Source organism: Octodon degus, unplaced genomic scaffold, assembly GCF_000260255.1.
Source record: "Octodon degus isolate 3935 unplaced genomic scaffold, OctDeg1.0 scaffold00253, whole genome shotgun sequence".
In the NCBI taxonomy this organism is placed as follows: Eukaryota; Metazoa; Chordata; class Mammalia; order Rodentia; family Octodontidae; genus Octodon; species Octodon degus.
This window is the reverse complement of record NW_004524829.1, coordinates 1,803,205-1,814,916: the sequence shown is the minus strand read 5'-3', so window position 1 is coordinate 1,814,916 and position 11,712 is coordinate 1,803,205. Positions and strand designations below refer to the sequence as shown.

At 36.9% G+C, this 11,712-nt stretch overlaps 1 protein-coding gene across 2 annotated transcripts in view; it reads right to left on the bottom strand.

The window, feature by feature from the left end:
* Positions 1 to 2,028: 2,028 nt before the first annotated feature.
* LOC101593174 (heparan sulfate glucosamine 3-O-sulfotransferase 3A1) overlaps positions 2,029 to 11,712 on the bottom strand; it is a 106,242-nt gene continuing 96,558 nt past the window's right edge. For both annotated transcript variants that reach the window (XM_004646086.2, XM_023706359.1), the window contains exon 2: positions 2,029 to 2,927. In XM_004646086.2, coding sequence (XP_004646143.1) covers positions 2,306 to 2,927 — 622 coding nt within the window. In that variant the 3' untranslated portion in view covers positions 2,029 to 2,305. The remainder of the gene's footprint in view (positions 2,928 to 11,712) is intronic.

The following is an 11,712-nucleotide window of genomic DNA, read 5'->3' as shown; positions in this document are numbered from 1 at the left end:
GGGATACTAACTGTAGTCCTTGCACATTTTGTTGGAATCTATAACTTAAAATACTTTTAGGAGATCTTAGAATGTCTAATTTTCCTGGAGTGTTCTGTGATCATTAAGTTTTTGAAATAAGATGAACAAAACTACCTATGTGTAAGAAGAGACTCTCTGCACCCAATTTTGTTCTTTTATTATTTTTTCCACACACAAAAAAGCAAGGTTACTTAAGATGCAATTTTTTTGTGCAATCCAATTTTGCATAACACCAAGCAGACAAATGCTTACAAAAGACTCACAAACACAAACAAAATGAGCTAGGAGAAAAGAGGAAAAGAGTTAAAATTAATATCATGTTGTTCCTAGTAACAATTCAAGTGGAGCAAAAACAGGCTGCAACACTGGAAACTTGAGGGCAAAAATGTGAAGGAGTTCAACTGGCTAAAGGTGACCCAGCTTTGAGGCTGACTTAACTCCCATTAATGGGATAGTAACAAAACCAAAGATGTGGAGCTTTGACTGAAAAACAGTCTTAAAACTTAGATGATATAGTTTTTTCTTCACTTTAATCCTGTGTGAGGGTTCTCAGGAAGCATTTACATCCCTAGCAGGGTGACTATGATAAAGGTAGAATTATAACATATATTTTAAAACAATTTTAGTTTCTTAATTGATAACATTGGAGAAGAAATAAGATATTCTATTTCTTAGTATTTAGTGGTATTTAATGGAACAGGAGAGTGTCTAGTTCTGTAAATTTGGGCAGATAAGGAGACATGGTTTCTATGGTGTAAGAGACATTTTGCTCTTGTGTTTAAACCTGTAATAAAGTGTTGCTGACAGACTAATCATAAACATTTGATATATTCCGTGCATATGTGCTCCTCTCTAAACCAATTTAATTCCCATTAATGCTAATCTTGTTAATATCCACTCAGAGAGCAAGGGAGGACTCACAATGAACTGCTCATTTATTTACTCGATTTAAATGGGGGATGGGCAAGTACAGACAAAAGGAAAGGTAACCATTTTACCCACAACTGCATTTCATTGAAGACTGTCCAATTATGAGTAAACATTAAGTTATGAATGGTGTGAATAGGAAATTGGCAAAATAAAGGGAGGAAGTGACCATCCTCCACCCATGAAAAAGGAAGGGCATTGCAACTGAATTGCCAATTGGTAGGGTTTTAGCACTAGCTACAAGGTTAGACCTGAGCTGTTACAAAGAAAAGTAGATTTTTACTTTGAAACAATGTAAAGAAAAGTGAGTTTCATTCTGTTGTGGTCTAACTCAAATGAGATTTTCTTAAAAAAAAAAATAAATAAATAAAACAGTTACATCAAGGAACAGCTAAGCAACACTCCTACCACCTTTTACCCTGTTCCTAGTGGAGCTGTGCATCCTGCCCTGGATACAAGGATCCAATAATGTCTCTCAATCTCAAACAAACACCAATCAATTACATCTCCATATCTCTGGGTACTTTATTCATCCAAGAGGTTTTATCCCGGTCGTAGTGGTTTCCTTCAAGCCAATTATGTAATGAAACTGGGTGCCACAAGGTGGGTCTGGAACTCATAAAGCAACTTAAAAAAAAATCTTCGATCCAATTGCAAATCATCCTAAAACTAGATAAAGAAGGTGCCCTTGTTTTATTTTCAACTGCACCTTAGAAAAAGAGACATGAAGCAGAAACAAGTGGAAGATGAAGTTTTGTCAGGATCTATCACCTAGCCTTAAGATGAGTCATTTAATCTCCCTGAGTCTGTTTTCCTCATCTGTAAAATGGGGATAATAGTCTCTATGTATAATATTATACTTTTACTCCATATATGGTATAAGAATCAAAAAATTCTTTTGAGTGCAATATGAAAACTATGAAAAAGTGTCCACTTACAGCATTATTGCCAAGTTGGGAAACGATTTATTAAAACTTGGCACAGGAATAAAGGACAAAAAAAAATTAAGAATGGAAACCGATTTTATCAGGCTCCTCATTTTTTAAAGAAAAAAATGTTTACCATCACGAGTTTCTTAAAAATTTTAATTGCAACTGATGTGTATTCTTCATGACTGTGTATATACACACTAAAACTGAAAATTGAAACCATTGAGATGCGAGAAGTTTTCCTGTTCTATTTACCCTGATGTTTGACCTCAGTTACACATCAAGGTGGGGTGGAGGCGGGAACATTCATTGAAAAAATACTGGAACAAGTATTTTCAGCACAAATATTAAACTGCCTTTTCTCTACCGATTGGTAAAAAAATATATTATATTTTGATACTTTTTTTTTGCTTTTTAAATTATATTCGTCATCCATCCCAGCCGAAGTCATGCCCGGTCATCTGATAGAACTTGAGGTTGAAGGGCCGGTAGAACTCGCGCAGTCTCTGCACCACCGCGGGGTCGATCTCGGGGTGGGTCCTGCCCTTGGTTTTGCCCAGGCAGTGGGGCTTGCTGCTGCCCTCGGCCTTCTTCAGGCAGGGGAAGCCCTTGGTCTTGTTGAAGTAGAAGTGCTTGTCCGTGATGATGCGCTTGAGGCCCAGGAAGTCCTGCACGCGGCCCAGCTCGCCCGCTGGGTCGCTGATGAGCCGCTCGCCGCTCACGAAGAGCATCTGGCCCACCGGGAAGTGGCGCAGCCAGAGCTCCAGGTGCTTGGCGTAGATGCCGATCTGGATGGCGCTCCACGACGTGTCGATCAGGCCCGTGCTCCTGTTTTTGAACGTCAGGCTCTCGAAGGTGGGGATGTCCGGCCGCTTGGACAGCGTCTGCGTGTAGTCCGAGATGGCCCTGGTCACCGGGTCCCGCACCACCACGATGAGCTTGGTGTCCTTGGACATGGCCGAGATGCGCGCGGGTGCCTCCCGCGTGACGAAGTAGCTGGGCGTCTTCTCCATGGTGATCTGTCCCTCCAGCGTGCGCGGCATCAGGTCCCTGAGAAAAGAAAGCAAGTTAGAACTTGAAAACGAACCATTTCCCCTGATGTGTCTGAAGAGCTCGCTTCGCGCTGCAGGAAGGGGCAATGACATGTGCCGTACGTCTGACTGCTCTTCCATCTACCCTACTTCCTCGAAGTCCGATCCTCTCTCCACTCTGTGGGATCTTCCTGTATAGAACAGTAACCGTGCCTTTTGCCTTTTAGGTGCTGCCCTGGGTAGTTGATGCACGGAATAAACGCTATCTAAATTTATCATCATCATCATCTTCATCACCATCATCGTCAATAATTTACAATGCTATTGGAAGATAACTGTCAACTCCCTTCAGCGACTCAGAATATTACCATAAAGACAGTCACTCTGGCATATGTGAAATGGTACTAAATATCCAGTCTATCCTGCTCACGTTTTGTCTCTAAAAAATCCGATAATTTCTCTTAACGATATTTTTTACACATAAAGCAATTACGTTTAGCTTAAAATCATAATATGCCATTGTCCTTCTTGCCCACAATTTCACTTCTCAGCAGTTTCATTCACCTGCTTCTAAATCATGATCTGCAAATATTAAATAGAACATTTCGGAAACAATTTAGAATTTTCAAATCAGGTACTGTTTTGAGTAGCGTGATGAAATGTGAGGCCACCAAGTGATGCCTACCAAGTGCATCATCCCTTTTGTGATGCTTTTACCCTGTACATACAGCTCACCTATTAGTGACTCAGCAACTCATTTGGTTATTAGGTCTGCTGTCACAGTATCACGGTGCCTTTTTTGTATAGGTGCTGCCCTCGGTAGTTGATGCACGGAATAAACGCTCATGTTCAGGTAACTCCTGTTTTATTTAACAATGGCCCCCAAAATGCGAAAGCAGAGGGGCAAAGAGGCACAAGGTATAAAATGTGAAAGAACCTATTATCCCCTCTGACTAGATAGCAAAGCGCAGGGCACATGGGGGTGACACATAGATAATGTGTACTGCTCAGCATTATCCTTAGAAGGAGGAGGCAACTACCAGGATGACAAGGCAGTGGTGGAGACTACTGTATTATCTTCATATAATAATGAGAAATGTTCTTTGTGTCAAACAAGACTTATTTATTTTTTTTTTATGTATTTGATACAGGATCTCACAACACGGCTCAGACTCATAGTGATCCTCCTGTTTTTAGCCTCCCCAGCATTGAGATTACAGGCGTGCACCACCACGCCTGGTCTTGGTGCCCAGCTCAGTGCAGCCTGTTGTGCCGGGGCTTGAATCCTGATTCCTATAGTTGCCTAAGCAAGTGCTTAGTCTGCTGAGCTATGTCACTGGCCCTAAACAAGCCTTATTAAATAACTCATCTTTTGTCTAAGGACTGGAGCTGCCATATTCTAAACATGTCATCTTTTGCACATTGACTCAATCATAAGTTATTGTATTGTAGTATATTTTTATTTATAGCAAAGTAAACTCCCATTCTCTATTGCTCAACAGGTTTTTGATTGTGTTTGTCTGTTTATTCTTCCTGATGAAGGACAGAATCAGTTGGTCATGTTAAAAAAGTAAAATCACCCTGGAGTCTCTATAAAGTAGATACTGCTGAAGAGTTCAAAGACAGTTTCCAACTGAGAATTGATAGAATTCTGAACAATCAAAAATAGAAGCAGGAGAAATAAAATCAATTTCCTCTACTTTAAGTATGTCACAATTAAATGCACTCTTTATCTGAAATATAAGCACATATATCCATTTTGGTATTAAAGCATTACTTTTCTAATTCCAAGTTTTATAAGAATTAGATGTTGATCCAATAATGTTAGCTCAAATAAATTTCTGGAATTTGCTACAATAACTGAATACATTTTGTCTTTAGATAATATTGATAAGCATCAAATGTATAAATATCCTTGTATTAGATTTACTTTTATCCCTGAAACAAGTTCCTTTTTAGGATGTACTGCTCTTTTGACATGACCCTAGACTGATTTGTCTTTATTTTGGTTTGAGTTTCCATCCATTCATTAATGAAATTTTCCTATATTTTTCTTCTGTTCAATTCCTTAATTATTTCTTAGAGTATGGTTGTTTCACAGATAAAATGGTTTGGGACTTCTCATACGTTTTTGTATCCTGGATAATTTATTTTTTAAATGTATTTGTTACAGGGTCTCACTCTGCAGCTCAGACTGGTAGTGATCCTCCAGTTTTCAGCCTTCTCTCCCTAGCACTGGGATTATAGGCATTGAATTCCAGTCCCTGAGCTTGATCCATTGAGCTTTCTTGATGGTCTTTTTTGTTTTTAGTACTTGAAATTGAACTAAGGAGCTTGTGCTTGCCAGGCAGGCATATACACTGCTGAGCTATATCCCTGGCACTCTTGGAGAATTTTAGGCAACAAAAACATTCTCTTCTTTTAAAGTTTGATGACAATCATATTCAAAGTCATTTAGTCCTGATATTTTTGAATGAGAGTAGGGAGGAAAGTGCGAAAGTATATATCTTTTCTTTTCTTGTACAGTATAAGTATTGATCTGTTGCCATTTTCTGCCTTGTCTGCATCAACTCTGACAATTAATTTTTTCTAAAAATTATAATATATTTAAGTACAATTATATCCTTGGTCACAAATTTGTGTTTTCTGGTTTCTTGATCATGTTACATTTCTAATCCACTGATTATCAGTTTAGCATTTTAATGCCTTTATTTTTTTAAGTTATGCTTTATTTCCTCCTTCCAATTTATTTAATTAAATGCTTACTTTATTTACTTTCATCTTTCTTTGTAAGTAATAAAGAAATTTTGAAGTTATTTTCCCTCTAAGGACACATTTGTTCAAATTTCATTAAGTTCTAACTTGTACTCTTGTCATTATTAGAACTTTGTCAATATTTAGTAATTACATTTTATGGTTTTACCTTTTGAACAAAGCACTGTGTAAGATTATGCTTATTATTAATTAAATTATTAGTTGTTCTGATAACTTTATGATTAATTTCTATCTTACATTAATAGTAAATGTGCAGATTTCACATTGTTTGAGTTTGCCTCTTTAGAGGCCTTTCCATTTTGTCCTGCTTACACTATCTTCAACTGTCCACTAAGGAAACATAAAAGTATAGAAAGTTGTAAATTGGATATTTTGTACTTTACATTCAACTTCAGAAATTACAAAATGGTGCTCAATTTTATTTATAAATTGCCTCATTTCTATTCCCCATCATATTAACAGATTTATTTTAAGGTTAATCAAAAACATCGCATGAATTGATTATGAATATTCTCATTCCCTTTTAATATTATAGCGGGACAAACTCCTCAACTTGTGTGGCAGTCTCTTAGACTTTAAAATAGTAAAAATGATCACAGATATCAGCATACAGAGTTAGTCAAGGTTAGGATTCTGCACATTAACTGCTATTTTCAAAAAACTATAAATTCTAGAGAGCAGACCTTTGGCTGAGCACTTATTTGTTATGATTTTTTCCAAATTTGTGAGTTGCCTTTTCACTTTGTTGGTAATTTCTTTTGATGTGCAAAAACTTCTCAATAAGAGCAGGTCCCAGTTATTAGTTCTGTCAAGTGTTTCCAGTGCGATTTGATTTTTGTTCATGAACTCTTTGACTACCCCTATGTCTTCAAGAGTTCCTCCTACTTTCTCTTCCAGGAGATTTAGTGTTTCTGTTTTAACGTTTAGATCTTTAATCCATTTTGACTTTAGCTTAGTGCATGGTGATAGACCTGGGTAAAGTTTTAGTTTTTGGCATGTAGAGAGCCAGTTTTTCTAGCATCATTTGTTAAAGAGGCTATCTTTCTTTCAGTGAGTATGTTTGGCCCCTTTGTCAAAGATAAGGTGGCTGAGTGTGTTCGTAGGGGCTTCAGCATCTTCTAATCTATTCCATTGATCCTCAGGTCTATCTTGTTGCCAGTACCATGCTGATTTTATCACAGTAGCCTTGTAGTATAATTTCAAGTCAGGAATTGTAATGCCTCCTGCCTTGTCTTTATTGCCCAGAATTGTCTTTGCTATTCTAGGTCTTTTCTGGTTCCAGATAAATTCTAGGAATGATTTCTCAACCTCTGTGAGGTATGTTGTTGGTAGTCTGACAGGGATTGCATTAAATCTGTACAGCAATTTTGGGAGTATGGCCATCTTCACAATGTTGGTTCTTCCTATGCAGTAGCATGGAATATCTTTCCATTTTCTGAAATCCTCTACAATGTCTTTTTTAAGAGTCAATTTTCCTTAAAAAGATCTTTGACCTCTTTAGTGAGGTTAATGCCAAGGTATTTCATTTCCTCAGTGCTATTGTAAAAGGTATTGTTTCTATAATTTCCCTCTCAGTGTGTTTGTTGTCTGTGTAGAAAAGTGCTATTGGAAATTCTTAGTACGATCACCTCAGCCTTTGCAATCTAAGCAACTGCATTGAGGACAGCAATGTGTAATTCAAAAACCATGCTTTAAATATCTGTAATCTTGATCTTTTAAATATGTACCATTTCTAATGCCATATAAATTATTACTATACTCTTTAAATTTTTTTTAAGAAAAAGGTAATAAAAGCAAAAGAGTGACAAGAACAAAAGATATAAGATTTCTTGACAGCATGAGGCTAATATTCAATCATATGTCCAATCTTGCATAACTGTATCTGTTAATTTGAGCAACAGATTTGATGATAAAAAAGATAATATATCAATCATTGTTAATCAGCTCTCTTGTTTTGAAAATCTGTGACATATGTATTGTTACCCTGTTTCTGTTTGTTTTTATTTTTCTTGTTTTTGTTTTTGCTCTTCAAAATAAAATAAAATTATAATAAAAATAAAAATAAAATGGCAAAAATGTCAATATTTAGTAATTATATTTTATAGTTTTACCTTTTGAATTAGGTACTATGTAAGATTATGCTTATTTTTAATTAAATTGTTAGTTATTCTGATAACTTTACAATTGATTTCTATCTTACATTTATAGTAAATGTGCAGATTACTTCCTTTAGTCTTAGTGATTCAGGTTTTCTTCTATTTTCATTTCCTATGATAGTAATTACAGCCATTATCTATCATGCTTTAGTTGAAGGTGGAGTAATAGATATTTGACATCTATTGCTTTTTTAAAACTTAAGAGAAATTTACAAATTCTTTTTCCAAATAACTGTTTACACCCCATATGACTCACGCACTAAACATGCTTAAAAGCCTGGACTTGAATAAGCAACACACAGAGTTCACAAGGAATATATATAATATCCTTCACCACCTATGCAAAGCCAACTCTCCCTTATAGCCCCCTTTGTAGAACTGAGTTTGGCCAGACCAGACTTTCTGGAAGTTTAAAGCTAAACTTTAAATTTTATATGAGATTAACCAAGAGATGAGTTTTTAATCAACTATGTAGAAAGCCTCAGGCTTTACAAGCAAACATCAAATATACTTAAGTGATAAGACAGTGTATTGGTTTATTAAAAAAAAAAAAACGTTCAGCATTCTTATCTCCTTTTTTACGATCTTTGAATTTTAACTATTTTACTTTGAGATTTCTCCAAAATCTAAAGTAGAGATAGAAGACTTCATCTGGGAGCTCCTGACTGTCTTGTCTCAGGTAGAGGAGGAAAGATCTAAAAGAGCCTTCCACAGAGATTGAATTTGTAGATCGTGATGGGCCAGAGGAACACTAATAAGTCCTCAGGTGGGGGAAGGTTTGAAATTATCCCTATAGAACAGGGAAAAGAACAATAAAAAATAAGACTGGGGAGATGAAACAGCAACAAAGAGGATTTTAAAAGGAAAGTACATTAATTACATACTGTCATCTAAAGGACAAGAAAAAGTGCCTGTTTGGAATCAGGAAGGAAAAGAAATCAGGCTTGACTGAGCTGCCTGCAAGCTAGTTTTTGCCATGAAAGAAAGAACAATAGTCTAAATAAATCCTAAATAAACCTTAAGTGTGAAGACCAGTTAGTTCATAAATGAAATAAATACCATAGCCCTTTAAATTACAACATTCTTTCCCTTTTTTATTTCATTTTCTTATTGAAGGTTGAATTTTAAAGCCCAAAAAGAAGCTGTTGTGGTGGGCCATGCCTGTGTGCTTGGGAGGCTGAGGCAAGAGGACTGTTGTGAGTTCGAGCCCAGCCTGGGATACACAGTGAGATCAATACCAGCCTGGCAAACTCATAGAGATCCTGTCTCACAAGTTAATTAAATAAATAAATAAAGTTCGAAAAGAAATTCTCATTTTTCACATAAAACAAAAGGTACATGTACATTGGGATAGATTTCAAGTATTCAGGAGGAATTCGAAATTGTTTTTCTTTACCTGGGTGAGGTTCATGCCATGAGTCTGTTCTTTATAAGGACGTGAGCCCGGAAAGAGCAGAAAAGATTGATTCCAGTAATAAGAAAGGTTGACAAAACACCAGAGAGGTAATGTGAACACAAAGATGTATGCAGTGAAAACACACATGAGATTTTCCTAAAGACAGAGCACTGGGGGTGAGGCAGGAATCCTGTCGGAGAGGGGAGAGTAGGTTCTTGGAGGACTTAATTCCAAGCTACCAGTAAATTGCAAACATATTTTGAAGACATGGGTATGGGGAGGGGCAGAGATACCAAAATAATGAGTAGAAATTAGAATTGCATATTTGACTGTCCAAAAAAAAAAAAATTGTAAGGAATTTCATAAGAAGGTTAAAACTGACTATCAAGTGGGTTGAGAATTCACATTTCTTCTAAGAACCTAACAAAAATTAACAATACAATACTCAAAAGATGAAAGTGACCCAAGTGCCCATTAATGGACGAATGGATTCACGACAGGTGACATATCCATACAATGCATTGCCAGTGAAATAGTACTCAGTTATAAAAAGGAAAGAAACTCTGCCCTATGCTCCATCACAAATAAAATTTAGGAATATGTCATAAAGTGAAATAAGCCAAAGACAAAAGAGCAAATACTTTCTAATTTTGCTTTTGGGAAGTACTTAGAGTAACTGGCTCATAAAGACACAAATAAATGACAACTGGACTAGGTTGAGGTGGAAAGCTGCTGTTTAATGGGTACAGAGTTTTAGTTTTTCAGGACTAAGAAATCTAGAAAATGATTGCACAGTCCTACATATGTACTTAAACTACTGAATCTAAAAATTGATAAGAAGGTAAATTTTATGTTATATATAATTTACTACAGTTCTGTTTAAAAAGACAAACTCATGAGAGACAGTGGTTTCAACAAAGTTAAAAGAATTTACTGAAGGGCCAGCCAAATAGCTCAGTGGATTAAAGCACCTGCAAGCAGGCACAAGGGCCCGGGGTTCCATCCCTGGGCCTGCCGTGCCAGCCCAGCCCCCAGGGCACACTGAGATGGCAATTGAGACTGGGCATGGTGCCCTATGCCTGTAATCCCAGCTCTTGGGAGGCTGTAGACAGGTGGATCCCTACTAGTCTGATCTAGTAGTGACACCCTGAACACCCTGTAAACTCTTCCCTAAAATACAATTTTTTAAAAAAGAATTTAGTAAAAGCAAAGTATATTTTGGTTTTATTCATAATTAAATATTAGAACACATTGAAGAAAGATATGGTTTTGATTTCCTCTTGCTAGAACAAGGAAGAATGTATTTTATACTGTTTTGTGGAGCTGAACAGAAATCACAAAATTAGATTTATAGCCTACTTCTACCCACCGCTGGCTAGGTGATTATGAGCTAGTAATTTAATAATCATAGGTCCAATTTATTTGCCTCACCAAAATTCAAGCCAAATATCTTCAAATATCAGAAAATCTGGACTGCAATAGTGTGCAAGATGACCATAGCAGAAGACAAAAGCTCACCTCATACTTAAGAGAGTCTGGCCATTGTTAAAATTTCCCTACTGCTGAGAAAACATCATTTGGACAAACAAGAAGGATCTAGAAGAGATCAGGAACAGACTTGTCTCTTATGATCCTGGACCATTCCAACATCTGTGCATATTTGATATTCAGACAGAGATGATGTCTGGCTTGAAAACATTGAGCTGACCAGCTTTTTATTTTAAGGACAGAGACTGGCCTGTTATGGTCTGAAAGAGATGAACTCATTTTCTAAAGTGATTCTGTTTCTTCCGTGCATTTCCATCTGATTCAGATGTTGTGCCCACCCCTGCTGCGATGGGTATTTCATCCTTTTATCTGATCAGTCACACTGGGCAATCTCCATGGGCTAGAGTTGTTTGTGTAGCTATCCATCAGTTGTGTGGGAAATGCTATGTCCAAGCAGGAACTGTGATAAGTGTGCTATATAAATTGTTCTTTTCTAATAAAGCTTTAATCCAAGTCATCATTTTATGCTTGGAGTCATAAAGTAACCTCAGGGGGCTTTCCATGGTTGATAGGAAGTACCTGCCCCATGGTTATGCCTCAATGACTATCTGAGAGGCAGAAGCTCTCCGTGGATAAATTAGCCAGTACTCTTGTACTGTCTACATTACCCTCACCCCCACGATCAGGAGCGCCACCTAAGGAGAGCCTTCCATAGCACTCAGCAACTGGGCTGTCTTACAAATAAAGACATTTGTTTACCAAAAATACCATAAAGGGAGTTGACACAACTTCAAAAAAGAGAAAATGCTTATATATGACAATATCATGTTCATAATACATATTTAAATAGCTCATAGAAATCAATAAATTAAAGAAAGGCAAACAGCATAAAAATGTTAACAGGGGCTGGAGAGATGGCTCAGTGGTCTGAAGCACCTACTTGGAACAAGCTTGGCAAAGCATCAGGGACCGCGGTTCAGTCCCCCAGC